Source organism: Petaurus breviceps, unplaced genomic scaffold (assembly GCF_028583685.1).
Source record: "Petaurus breviceps papuanus isolate PSGF00001 unplaced genomic scaffold, PetGlider_PUasm1.0 90681, whole genome shotgun sequence".
Classification (NCBI taxonomy): Eukaryota; Metazoa; Chordata; class Mammalia; order Diprotodontia; family Petauridae; genus Petaurus; species Petaurus breviceps.
In genome coordinates this window covers 389,983-401,552 of record NW_027187307.1, presented here as the reverse complement: position 1 = coordinate 401,552, position 11,570 = coordinate 389,983, and the positions used below count along the sequence as shown (strand labels likewise).

The 11,570-nt window shown below is 49.9% G+C and overlaps 2 protein-coding genes across 2 annotated transcripts in view; both read left to right on the top strand.

Moving 5' to 3' along the window:
* Positions 1-4,375: 4,375 nt before the first annotated feature.
* On the top strand, positions 4,376-9,691 carry LOC138143969 (heterogeneous nuclear ribonucleoproteins C1/C2-like). The gene is made up of 4 exons (XM_069065283.1): positions 4,376-4,403; positions 5,124-5,179; positions 5,325-5,526; positions 8,968-9,691. Exons 1-4 carry the CDS (start codon positions 4,376-4,378, stop codon positions 9,279-9,281), a joined length of 600 nt encoding a protein of 199 aa, XP_068921384.1. The 3' UTR covers positions 9,282-9,691.
* A 1,314-nt stretch (positions 9,692-11,005) lies between these two features.
* LOC138143881 (heterogeneous nuclear ribonucleoproteins C1/C2-like) overlaps positions 11,006-11,570 on the top strand; it is a 7,394-nt gene continuing 6,829 nt past the window's right edge. The window contains exon 1 of the mRNA XM_069065164.1: positions 11,006-11,130. Coding sequence (XP_068921265.1) covers positions 11,118-11,130 — 13 coding nt within the window. The 5' untranslated portion in view covers positions 11,006-11,117. The remainder of the gene's footprint in view (positions 11,131-11,570) is intronic.

The following is an 11,570-nucleotide window of genomic DNA, read 5'->3' as shown; positions in this document are numbered from 1 at the left end:
ACCTCAGGCAAAGGTCCTCCTCTCCCCACTCACAGCAACCACCCAGCGTCTGGGAAGCGCTCTCCCAGCAGCTCCGGCCCCTGGCAGTCCTCAGCAGGAGTCCGTAGCAGAAATTCTGGCTAACGCAAAAAGGGCTTTACGCTGCCGCTGCCTCTGCCGCCGTCGCCACCACTGCTAGCCACCGCAGGAACTCTAGCTTGGCTTCTGCTTTCTCTTGCTCCGCCCCTTCCTGCCACGTCAGCAAGTCCAATGGGGCATGGAAGATCTTTAAATCCCATAACCCTTACACCTAGTACCAGAGGAATGGAAGGAGAGGCTGAGGAGGAAGCAAGAGGCCAGATGAGGTCTCATTGAAGGCATGGGATGTGGGATGCACGTAGGGAGCACAACTCACAAGATTTGGCTCACATGACTAGAGACCATTCCAGGAAAAGTCTAGAAAGACCTCTTTGTTAGTGATGTGTGACTTCAGAGAATGCTTCAAGAACCTGCTGGTAAAGAGCTTCATCTCAGGGTACGATAGTACCTACAGAATGCCTGTGTTGGTGGTCCCAAAGAATAGAAAGATATTATGTGTGTAGACTACCAGAGAAACAAAAAACCAAAGCAGATCAATACACTGTGCCAAGATTCAAGATGCCTTGGATTGTCAATTTGGAAACTAGTGGTTTTCTATATTGAATCCGTGTGGTGTTCCTACTGTAGAGGAAGAGAAGGCAAAGACTGTTTTCCTTTGTCCTGCTGGATTTTTTTTACTAGTTTGAACATACAGCTCAAGGCATCTCAAGAGCGCCTGCCACCCTCCAAAGACCTATGAACAAATTTGCTGGAGACATGAACTACTTGGAAGTGGCGGTATGCCTTGATGGCATCATTGTCTTTGAGAAGACCTTGGAGGAACAATAGAAGAGAATGATGACAGTGTTGGGTCAACTAAAGGAATACTGTCTGAAACTTTCCGTTGAAAAACAGCAGTTTTGTATAGTCTTATGAAGCATGAGAGTGACATTGTATCTCAATGATGTAAGAACTGACTCAGAGAGATAGAGGCATTCCTAACTTGGCCATGGGAAAAACCAACCTTTGAGAGACCCCTGAGAACTTTTCTCAGATTTGGTGGTGACTTTCAAACCATGCTGCTATTACTACTGCTGAATGGTCAAGCTGAAATATAAGAAACACAAAGAGCCCTTTGGGGAGTGTTGGACAAACACACATATGCATGAGTGTTGATCTATGCCTACCCAAGCAAGCCGTTTGTATTGCATATGGATGCCAGCTTGGAGGTCATAGGAGCAGTCTACCAAGAGATTGATGATCACATGAAACCAGTTGTATTTGCCAACAGAGGCATGAGCCCACGTATAAGCGGGAATTCCTGGCTTTGAAATGGGCTGTTACTAAGCAATTCAGAGTATACCTATGGAGCAAAATAACAAATGTGGACTGACAACAGTCCACTGACATATTTGGACCAGCGCCAAGCTGGATGCTGTTTGGCAGACATGGGCAGCAGCCTTACCTAACTGTAAATTCAGCATTCACTACCCACCAGAAAATATTAATGTAGATGAAGATGCCTTGTCCAGAAAAACATGTGATACCAAAAGTATGGTAATAACAAAAGGAGGCGTGAAAGCCATATGTAACAGCCAAAGGACTGGCCTGCAGAGGGTAGTACAGTTGAAACAGTCACCAGCATGACAGCAGCACATATGAGTCTTGCTTCGTTGGGCCATCTCAGTTGTCTGTGGGTCTACTAGCAAAGAGAGGAGCTGGTTGATGAAGTCAAGGATCACGTGGTGATGCCAAAGGACTCAAGTGCCAGTCTTCTGGTGGCAGAAGTTGGAGCTGTGTGATAGAGGACCTGTCCTAGGACTGTCATTGATCCCACACACATGGCACCAGGAAGCACTTTATGTTAGGCAGGGAGTATCCCTAATGGTTATTCATTCTCTAAATATGAAAGCTTTACCTGAGACCTGGGGACATACGGGCCAAGAAAGGACCCTGAAGCTGGGGAGAAGCAGACTCTCTTGGTCCAAGATGGTTGTAGATGTCACCAAGAAGTGTGAGATTTGTGGCCACTGTGCCACCAACTGGAAATACCACGAAACCTATCACACGTGTCTGCACTGACTTCCTATCTGGAAGAATAAGAACCTAAGTGTTATGTTGGTGGCAATGGGCCATTTCACCAGGTACACACAAGGACCACATATACACAAGCAGGAGTCGCCAATGTATTGTGTAAGCATTTCCATAAATATTCACAGCAGCTCTTCCTGCAGTGGCAAAACCCTGGAACGAAGGTCATGCCTGTCAACTGGTGAACGACTGAACAAATAGTGGGTATGGGAATATGATGGAATCCTATTGTGCTCTAAGAAATTATGAAGGGCATGAGTTTAGAGAAATACGGGGAGACTTGTACAAACTGATGCAGAGTGAAGTATCAGAACCAAGAGAACAATTTATACAACAATGACAATAGAAGAGTAAGCAACTTTGAAAGACTTGGGAATCGTGATCATTCCAATGGTGTTGTGGGCCAGGATACTGGTGATTTGGGACTGTTTTGAGCAAAAAAGTTGTGGGACAGCCCTGGGATAGTTTGGGTTAAAAATTTTCCCAGTTGGACTGATCTGGGACCCAACTGTGGGCCTTTTAGACAAAAAGAGTACAAGAGATGCCAAGGACCCCCTTCATCAAATGCTTTCAATCTTCCTGACAAGAGGCATTCATCCACTTCCCCCTGGGCCATCAGAATATGTTGTTAAGAAATGGATTATTTGTTTTGAACCCTCAGGCTCTGAGTGATTCATGATCTAGCAAGTGGAATAGCAACCAAATAATGACCACTTCATCAATGATGGAGTATGTTATCTACTTTTTGCCAAAAAGGGAACACTCAAGATAAAGGATGAGACACATTTTGGGACATGAGAATTTGTTTGGCTTGGCTATAAATATTTGTTCCCCCTCTCCACAGGATTTTTGGTCAGTCAATAAGCATTCATTAAGTGCTTCCTATGTGCCAGGCATTGTGCTAAGTTCTGGGGATATGAAGAAAGGCCAAAGACAGTCCCTACCCTCAAGGAGCTCACACTGTAATGTATCAACAAAACATATATGAAGTGAATTGGATGTAATCTCAAAGGGAAGGCATTAGTGTTAAGGGGGACTGAGAAAGGCTTTTTGCAGAAGGTTAGGTTTTAGCTGAGATTTTAGAGAAGACAGGAAACACAGATGAGGAGGGAGATGATTCCAAACAAGGGGGATAGCCAGTGAAAATGCTCAAAGTTAGGAGATGAAGTATCATAAGGGAGAAATTAAGAGCCCCAGGACAGTCTTGATTGACCTAAAGAGTTTCCTGAAAAGCTGGAAAGGGTGGTAGTCAGGAGAAGGTGGTCAACAGTATTGAATGCAGCATCAAGGTCAAGAAGGATGAAGATTGAGAAAAGTCTACCAGATCTGGCAATGAAGAGAGATTATTGGTAATTATGGAAATTAACAGTTTCAGTTGAATGATGAGGTCAGAAAGTTTAGAAGAGAGGGAGAGGAGAAGTAGAGGTATAAAGGCACAGGTGGCTTTTTCAAGGACTCTAGCCATGAAAGGGAGGAGAGATCCAGGCTGATAGCTAGGGTTAATGGATAGATCATGGAAGGGTTTTTAAGGACTGGAGAGTCAAAGGTGTGGCAGTAGGCAGCAAGGAAGCAGCCAGCAGACAGGGAGAGGTTGAAGATTAGTAAGGATGATAGAGGGAACAATCTACTGGAAAAGATGGGATGGAATGAGCTGAAGGATGCAGATGGAAGGGTTTGCCTTAGCAAGAAGGGCTACGTCCTTCATGTAAGATGGAGGTGAAGGATAAGATAGTGTCAGAAGGCATCTGGGTGATGTGAGAGGAAGAGGAGGGGAGAAGAGGGAGCTGAAAAGCTAACGGCCTCAATTTCTTTCTGTGAAATGTGAAACAAGGTGTTCAGTTGGGAGGATGCCATAGGAGATTTGAGGAGAAATGAAAGGGGTTGGAAAAGTTGCTGCGCTGACTGGGATAGGGCATTGATTAGGGGGGTGTTGCTTTGCTACAGTGAGGACCCAGTCAAGATCACATATCATAAATTCAGAGTGAACCCAGTCAGCAAGTTTTCCTGATTCTTCTCCAGCTTCACTCCAGAGTAAAGGCAGTGAATGGGGAGGGGGGGGAGTGATTGAAAACTGAGGCTCAGCGGGGCAAGCCTGGGGAGAGTTAAGGTGGTTGAGGGATTCAAGATTGATCTGGTTCACCAATGAAGAAAGATAAACAGTGTAGTCAGTGCAGGGGATGGCCTGGGAAAGAAATGAAGGGCAGGAGGGATGGTGGTCACTGGGAGGATGAAGGACAAGGCTGAGCCTTTGGCAGGTAAAGGGAAAAGATATACATACAACGGTTAAGCACCTCACATCATGATCCTGGAAATCACAATATTTGTGGGGTGTAGCAAGGTCCACATTACCAGCTCTGTGGGTAACTTGGGCGCATTGTAGGAGGAAGTCATGGGAAATTATCAAATTGAAGGAGGAACGGAATGAGTGTTAGAAGTCAGGGTTTTATGGAGTATCTGTCTGTTTCTCATCCATCTATCTATGTTGGAGAACAGCCCCCACCCCCAGCCCCCTTAGGAGAGCAGGAGTTGGGGCAGAAAGAGGCAGGCACTGAAGGCATCAGGACGGAGAGAGTCCTTAGGTCAGTAAACAGCAGCCACCAGGATCTTGGGGAGGATGTATGTGGATTAAGGGGAGTTCCAGGAAGAGGAGCTTACTAAGTGATTGTGGTAAACCGGAGAGGGGCAGTGAAGCTCCCAGAGGATCCCATCTCCCTGGCCCACTCGCTCCTAGTGAGCTGGGGAATGAGCGAAGCGCAACCAGTGTTAGAGACCATGGTCGGGAGGCTGTGTCATCTGGAGGGAGGCAGAAGGTGGAAGGAGTGGGAAAGGGGAGAGGTTTCAGGGGAAGGCAGACATTGCGGAGAGCACAGCGAAAGGGGTGGGCAGCTCTGGAGTGCGACATTGGGGGGCTGCAGGGCCCCCCCAGGGCTTGCCAGGTTGGCAAGAAGGGAGGGGGTGTGGGGGAGGGGAATGAGATTCGTTCACTGACAGCTGGGCTCCCGAATCCCTGCGCTGGGGAGGGCAGGAGGAGGTGGGAGTATGCTAACCATTGCGGAGGGAGTCCAGGCAGATTCTCCGTGACTGGCGAAGAGTCCACGGAGGGAGGGGGAAGGAGGGAGGGAGGGGAGGTGATTAGCCTGTTGTGGGCCCTCCCTCAATGTCCAACCTTGTGGCAGGTGGTGATATCGAGTCCTGTGAGGCCCAGGAGGCCAGACTCCCAGCAGGCAGCTGGAACAGTCGGTGACAGAGCCCGAGGGAGCAAGTACCCACTGCTGCTGCTGCTGCTGCTGCTGCTGCTGCCGCCGCCGCCGCCGCTGCTGCTGCTGCCTCCGCTGCCGCCTCTGTCTCTGCCGCCACCGCCGTCGCCACCAGTCGGAGGTGGGTCTGGGCAGGGACCGACCGTCTGCCCATCCGATCGCCGCCTACGCGCTCGTCCGTGCGCCCGCAGAGACACCCCGGGCGCCCCAGACAGAGGCCCAGGCCTGCAAGCCAGCTGACGCAGGGTACCCTGGGAAGAGGCAAGAGCCCCGAGTAGCCCCGGGCAGGTGGGCTGCCGCAGTGGTTCCCCCCCCACTCCCTCCCGGCCGTGGGGCACAGGGGACTAGCCCGATTTGGGCCATGCTGTGCGCCCTAGCGGCTCCCCGCCTCTCCAGGGCGCCCGCGGGGAGGGGGCTGCTCACTGGAGGGGGGTCCTGGGGGTCCTGGGGGTCGGGGTGAGGTGGGAGGGCGGCAGTCCTGGGTGCCGGAGAGGGAGGGCAGGAGGGAAGGGAAGTGCCCGGACGGTGGTCCTGGGCACTGCTGTCGTGCTTGGATGAGGAGACCGTGGCGAGGGGGGTGTGGTCCTGGGCACCCCTCTCTTGTGAGGGGGGTGGGGTGGAGGGGGATGATCTTGTGTGCCCCTCTCTAGGTGCCCCCCTGCTGGGCCAGGGGAGGTGTTCTTGTGCGCCCCTCTCCCATGCCTAGAGGGCGGGGGCGAGAACGGATGGTTTTATATGCCCCTTTCTCGCGCCAAGAGGAGGGCGGTGGCGAGAGGGGAGATGGTTTTTTGCGCTCCTTTCCCATGCTAGAAAGGGGAGGGGGTGGAATGTGGCAAGGAGGGATAGCCTTGCGCACCCATTTCCCGTGCCAGGAGGGCGCAAAAGGGGGATGGTCTTGTGCGCCCCTTGCCCGAGGAGGGGGAGGGGGAGGGTGGCCAAGAGAGATGGTCTTGTGTGCCCCTTTTCCATGCCAGAGGGAGGCGGTGATGAGGGGGGAATGGTCTAGTACACCCCTCTCCCCCAGACATGTATCTCTGCAGAGCTGGCTCCTAATGGCCCCTTTGCACCCTGTCAGCCTGTGGTGGCCTGAGGTTTGGGGGAGGAAGGAAGCATGGAGCTGGGCCTGGACTGGGGGGAGGGGAACGGGGAGGAGGGTTGGGCCCATATTCCCCCTACCCCCCAAAAAATATGTTTTGCACAAACAAAACCAATGCAGTTAAAATTAGAAGGGAAACAGGTAACTGGGAGAAAAAAACAATCTTTGTAGCCCATTTCTCTGATCAGGATCTGATCCAAGATATAAGAGGGAACTGATTTCAAATTTATCAGATCAAGAACCATTCTTCCCACAGAGAAATGGTCAGAGGCTGTGAACCAGTTCTTCTCAAGAGAAGAAATTGAAGCCATCAACAGCTACAAGGAAACAATTCTATTATTCTTTGGGGGGGTGTAGGAAAGATAAGAGGGCCAGGGAGATTGCAATAGGGTGATCAGAAAAAAAGAGAGGTGAGGGGACCAGGGGATAGTGAGAGGGGGGGCCCAGAGGGAGGGCAAGAGAGTGGCCAGAAAAGGAAAAAAACAAACCAAAACAGAAGAAGAAAAGCAAGCCAGGATTGCAGAGGCTGCTGCTGAAGCATGTTTTTCACCTCGGGACGGAGAGGTGATGGTTCAGGGTACTGAATGACGCCTCCATTTTCAGACATGCAGGAATTGGTTTATCCATGTATATTTGTTCAGAGAGTTTTATTTTTCTAATTTTCTTTCATTGGGGGTGGGAGGAGGGAGGGGGAAAATTTGTTAATTGAACAAAATTCATTTTTAAAAAAGAAAAAAGGGACCATTGAAACAGGTTTTTTGAAATGCACAGAAGAGGGTGGTGAACCAAAAAGCCTCCCAGCTAAGAAAGTGATATTTTGAATTTATTTTCTACTTAAAAGGAAAAGCAAATTGTTTTTAATACCTATCCATCAATAAGCATTTCAAGTATCTACTATGTGCCATGGACTGTGCTAAGGAGAAGACACACACACACACACACACACACACACACACACTGAAATAATCCTGACTCTCAGGAAGCTTGGGGAGGCAAATATAAGAGAATAAATACTGAACAGATGCCAGTTGTTTGAGGGGGGTGGAGAAGAGGGGCAGTAAAGACTTCATGGCAAGGATGGTACCTTAGCTGTTCCTTGAAGGGAGAGAAGAACTCAGTGAGGAGGAGGTGAGAAGGGTGGGCATTCAAAACCCACTTTCTGTTCTACTTTAAAGCAATGGTCATTTTCTTGGGTACTTAAGTTCAAAATTTTTTTAAATTACATTTTAAAAGTTGTAGGCCAAGCTGACTGAGAGTCATCCAAGGGTTTGGGTTTGGAACTGGAACCAAAGGGGGGGCACTTGGATCCCCAGAGAATTAATACAAGGAGGTTTCGTAGACCAACTGTCTTGAGGATGGTTTCAGTACCTTTGAAGGCAAAACCAGCTTGGCATGTGGGACTCCTCGATGAGGGTGCTCCTTGTCCCAGTGCACGTGGGCACCTTCTCTGCCATTCAGTCTTAAAGCACTGAGAGGCCAGGGCTCCATGGCAAATCAATGTCCCAAGTAGGCCTTGAACCCAGCCTGCCTGATTCCAAGGCCACAATCTGTCTCTTCAGGCAGCTGCACTGGGACTGGCCCTCTGGGTCTTCAAAATTTCCTTCTTCTTTTTTTTATGTAAGCAATCGGGGTTAAGTAACTTGCTCAAGGTTACACGGCCAGGTGTTTCTGGGTGTGGTGCTAAGTATCTGAGCCCTGATTCAATCCCCAGGTCATCCCAACACTGGAGCTGGTGCTCTTACTTGCTGAGCCACCTGGCTGCCCCTCAGAATTTCCTTCTTGACAGTTTCCCATGCCCTCGGGCTGACTTCTTCAGAATTTTGGTTGGCTCTGGCTCTAATCTTCCCCAGAAATCTTACACATACAAAGAGACTCTTTGAGTCTAGGGTGTGTACCACCCATGGGCCCACTAGATGTGACTTTGGTCTCCTGCCCTATTACAGACTCTAGGGGCAAGGGAGTGCTCATGTCCACCCTTCCCATTGAAGTTCCCATTACTTCAGCCCCAGCAACCAAGGCCTCCCTGATGACCTGGTCACTTCCCATGGTCCCTTTGCTGATCTCAACCAAAAGCTCCTCAGCAATGCTTGACCTCTGTGGTTCTTGGATTGCCTCACATGAATATACTTTTTCATATGCAGCTAAACCCCCATCACTCCCATCCCCTTTCCTTTGGGGCTCCTTTACCTCTCTAGCCACTGCCTTTTGGGACACTTGGCTCTCCCCCCATGCACTGCCCCGTCTCCAGTGATTGTATTCATGTCCTGTGTATAAAGTCCAGTTATTCTATGCCAGGTAGTGTAGACCCTGGTCTACCAAGTGGTGATTAGTGCAGCTGGGGTTCCTTTTTCATAGCCTTGTTGCAAGGCCCTGATGAAATGTTCCTCCCTGTTCAGCCTGTTGTGAGCCTTAGAACACTAGAGAAATTCCTGGTGGCAGAATCATGACCATTGCTATTATTTTCAGGAATCATGTCCCGCAAAGGCAAGAGTGGTGTTTCTTCCATGAATGACGAGGAGGCCCTTACATTCTCTGATGAAGCAAAAGGGGATGATCTCCAGGAGATTAAGAAGGAGCTGGTGAAGATCGAGGAGAAGGTGGATGCTCTTCTGGCCAGCCTGGAGCAGATGGAAAGTGACCCGAGTGAGCAGTGTGAGCCCTATGTGAGGAGCAGGCCTGAGGAGGAGATGGAAAGTAACAATGGTGCGCAGGAGGCGGAGGCCAGCATGGAGATGGAGGAGAGCGGAGGCATGGATGATGATGCTGGCGACCATGCTTAGGAGGGGCCTGCCTGGAGGAGGAGGACCGTGAAGACCAAGGCCTGAGGACCAGCTGGGCTGGCTCTAGAATGATGGAGGGGGTGGTGGAGGCCCCAGGAACCATCGGGGCGAGCAGTGCTCTTTCGCACCCGGGAGGCCCAGATTGGAGGCTTGCCCCTTATTGTCCCAGCGAGGCCCTTGTCCTAGAGCCAGCCTCCCCGGTCCTCTCCCATGGTATCTTCTAGCATATGCTCCTGTTGTCCTCAACCTTGCTCTCCCCTGGCTTTTTGGCTTTCCTCCCTCTTAACAGGTGGCCCCTTTTCTCTTTTCTGTGGTTCTCCTTAGGAGTTTACACTAAGGCCCCTGTAACTTTGCTGACTTCACTCTCAACTTTTTTCTGGTTCAACAATAAAAACTTCTATTGCTCTGTTTGTAGTTTGTTTTTTAAAAGGGATCCCGGGTGGGTGGGATGGATCTGGAAATTGGTGGCAGTCTCTGTTTGTCAGGATCTAATATGGCAAAAAAGCAAAGATGCCATTGTTCTTGTTAAGAGTATAGTGAGCCAGCCGACAGCTCGGGGGCACCTGAGAGCAAAGGCCTGTGGTCAGGGGCTCCAGGATGTTCAGGACGTTACTGCTTCATCATCCTTCCATCATCCTTTGGTCCTTCAGTCTCATGGGCAAGGCTGTGCCCAGGCCAGGGCCATGAGGTTTAAACTAGGAAAGCAACAGTCAAGGGGCATAGTTCTGTACTGTGTTCCAGTAGTCTGCCATTCCTGTGCCTTCTGGTCTTCAGCCTGCCCCTATAACATTGCATGCCATGAGAACTGCTGTTTTCTTTGTCTTGTGGGAAGTTCTTGCACCAGCACTCTGAGATTTTATGCACGTTTATGCATTTTTTTTTATTTTATGCACCTCCTTCGGTCCATGCTCCTTAAGAGTTTGGGGTCCTCAGTCCCAGGCCTAGGGAGTGGTTAGGACAGGGGAGAGGAAGGGAAAATCTGTGGGTGAAGAATAACACTGCCTGTGTGTCTGAGCGGGCAGAAAAGTAGAGTGGGGAGAGCCTAGAAAAACTAGATGAGCTGTCTGTATCCGGACCACCTGGTGCCTCAATTGGGTCTTTGCTAATCGTATTAGCCAAATCATTGGTGAAGTCTCCTCTTTCAATGGCACATCTATCCAGTAAGAGAGTATGATGTGGTGGTGAGATGAGGTCATTCATGCTGAATATAGATCCCTAAACTGTTTAGGAGTGCTGAGAGAGGCTAGAGGGGCCAGGAAAGACTGTCCTGTGCTCAGCACTTTTCCAAGGCCCCAGGGGCTTCTTCAAATGAGGGGGCCAACAAGAGATGGTAGGATAGGGGACTAGCCTAGTGAGTTATTTCAGCAATGTCAATGAAAGCAGTTGAAAGGGTCACGAGAGGTACACAGTCTAATTTGGAGCCAGCCAGGAATTCCTGGCCCTCAGTCATCCAACCGTATCTCCAAGATTTCCAGTGATGGAGAATATATTGAGAGCATCATGTCCTGAGATAAATGTCCCAGATTGACCTTGGGGCTCATCTGTGTCCCGGGGGGGGGGACCACAAAAAAGAGAAAGGCATGGACTATAATGTACTGCCAAGATCTGGGAATGCAGAGAACACTGTACAAGGGCCCTGTGACGTTCGCAGCGTTCAAGCTGTGGGGGGCAGCGGTGCTTGAGGCTGGCCCTGCTTGTGCAGGCTGCCTCTCTTGCCCAGAGAATTCTGGGAAGTCAGTTTCTCAAAGAGTCAGTCAGCTTCTTTCCTCCATTGAGGCTGCACTGCCTGACTCCAAGGACCACGCCCAGACTGGTTTTGATTCAGCAGACCAGAAAATGGACACCGGTGGTAAATAGATCAGGGCAGGGGTCAGACGTGGAGGTACCTAAGGGGTTCAGAGCACCATTTTACTGAGAGAAACTGAGTCTCACAGGGCAGGGGCCATCTTGAAGGTTTTTACAAAGATGGAGGTTAAGGCCTACAAGGTGTTTCAGTATTAAAGACTTGTCTTACAGAAAGAAACTGGATAATGTAGGGGGGAAAATCAGGAGCTAGGCCTCTTAGGAACCATCTAGGCCACCCACTTTTTACAGAGCCCTAGGGCCCATTATATCCATCCCCTTTATTTTACAAAAGGGAAACCTGAAGGTTCAGAAGAAGTCAGACTTCCTCCCCTCCCCCCACATCCTCTCTCTCTCCCTCTCCCTCTCTCTCTCTCTCTCTCTCTCTCTCTCTCTCTCTCTCTCTCTCTCTCTCTCTCTCTCTCTCTCTCTCTCTCTCTCTCTCTC

Excerpts from the sequence above, each read along its gene's own strand:
- LOC138143969 (XM_069065283.1), top strand. The coding sequence starts at position 4,376 with ATGAAGGACAAGGCTGAGCCTTTGGCAG. Across the intron at positions 4,404-5,123 it reads CAAGGCTGAGCCTTTGGCAG|ATTCGTTCACTGACAGCTGG; the intron begins GTAAAGGGAAAA and ends GAGGGGAATGAG. Across the intron at positions 5,527-8,967 it reads GCCGTCGCCACCAGTCGGAG|GAATCATGTCCCGCAAAGGC; the intron begins GTGGGTCTGGGC and ends TATTATTTTCAG.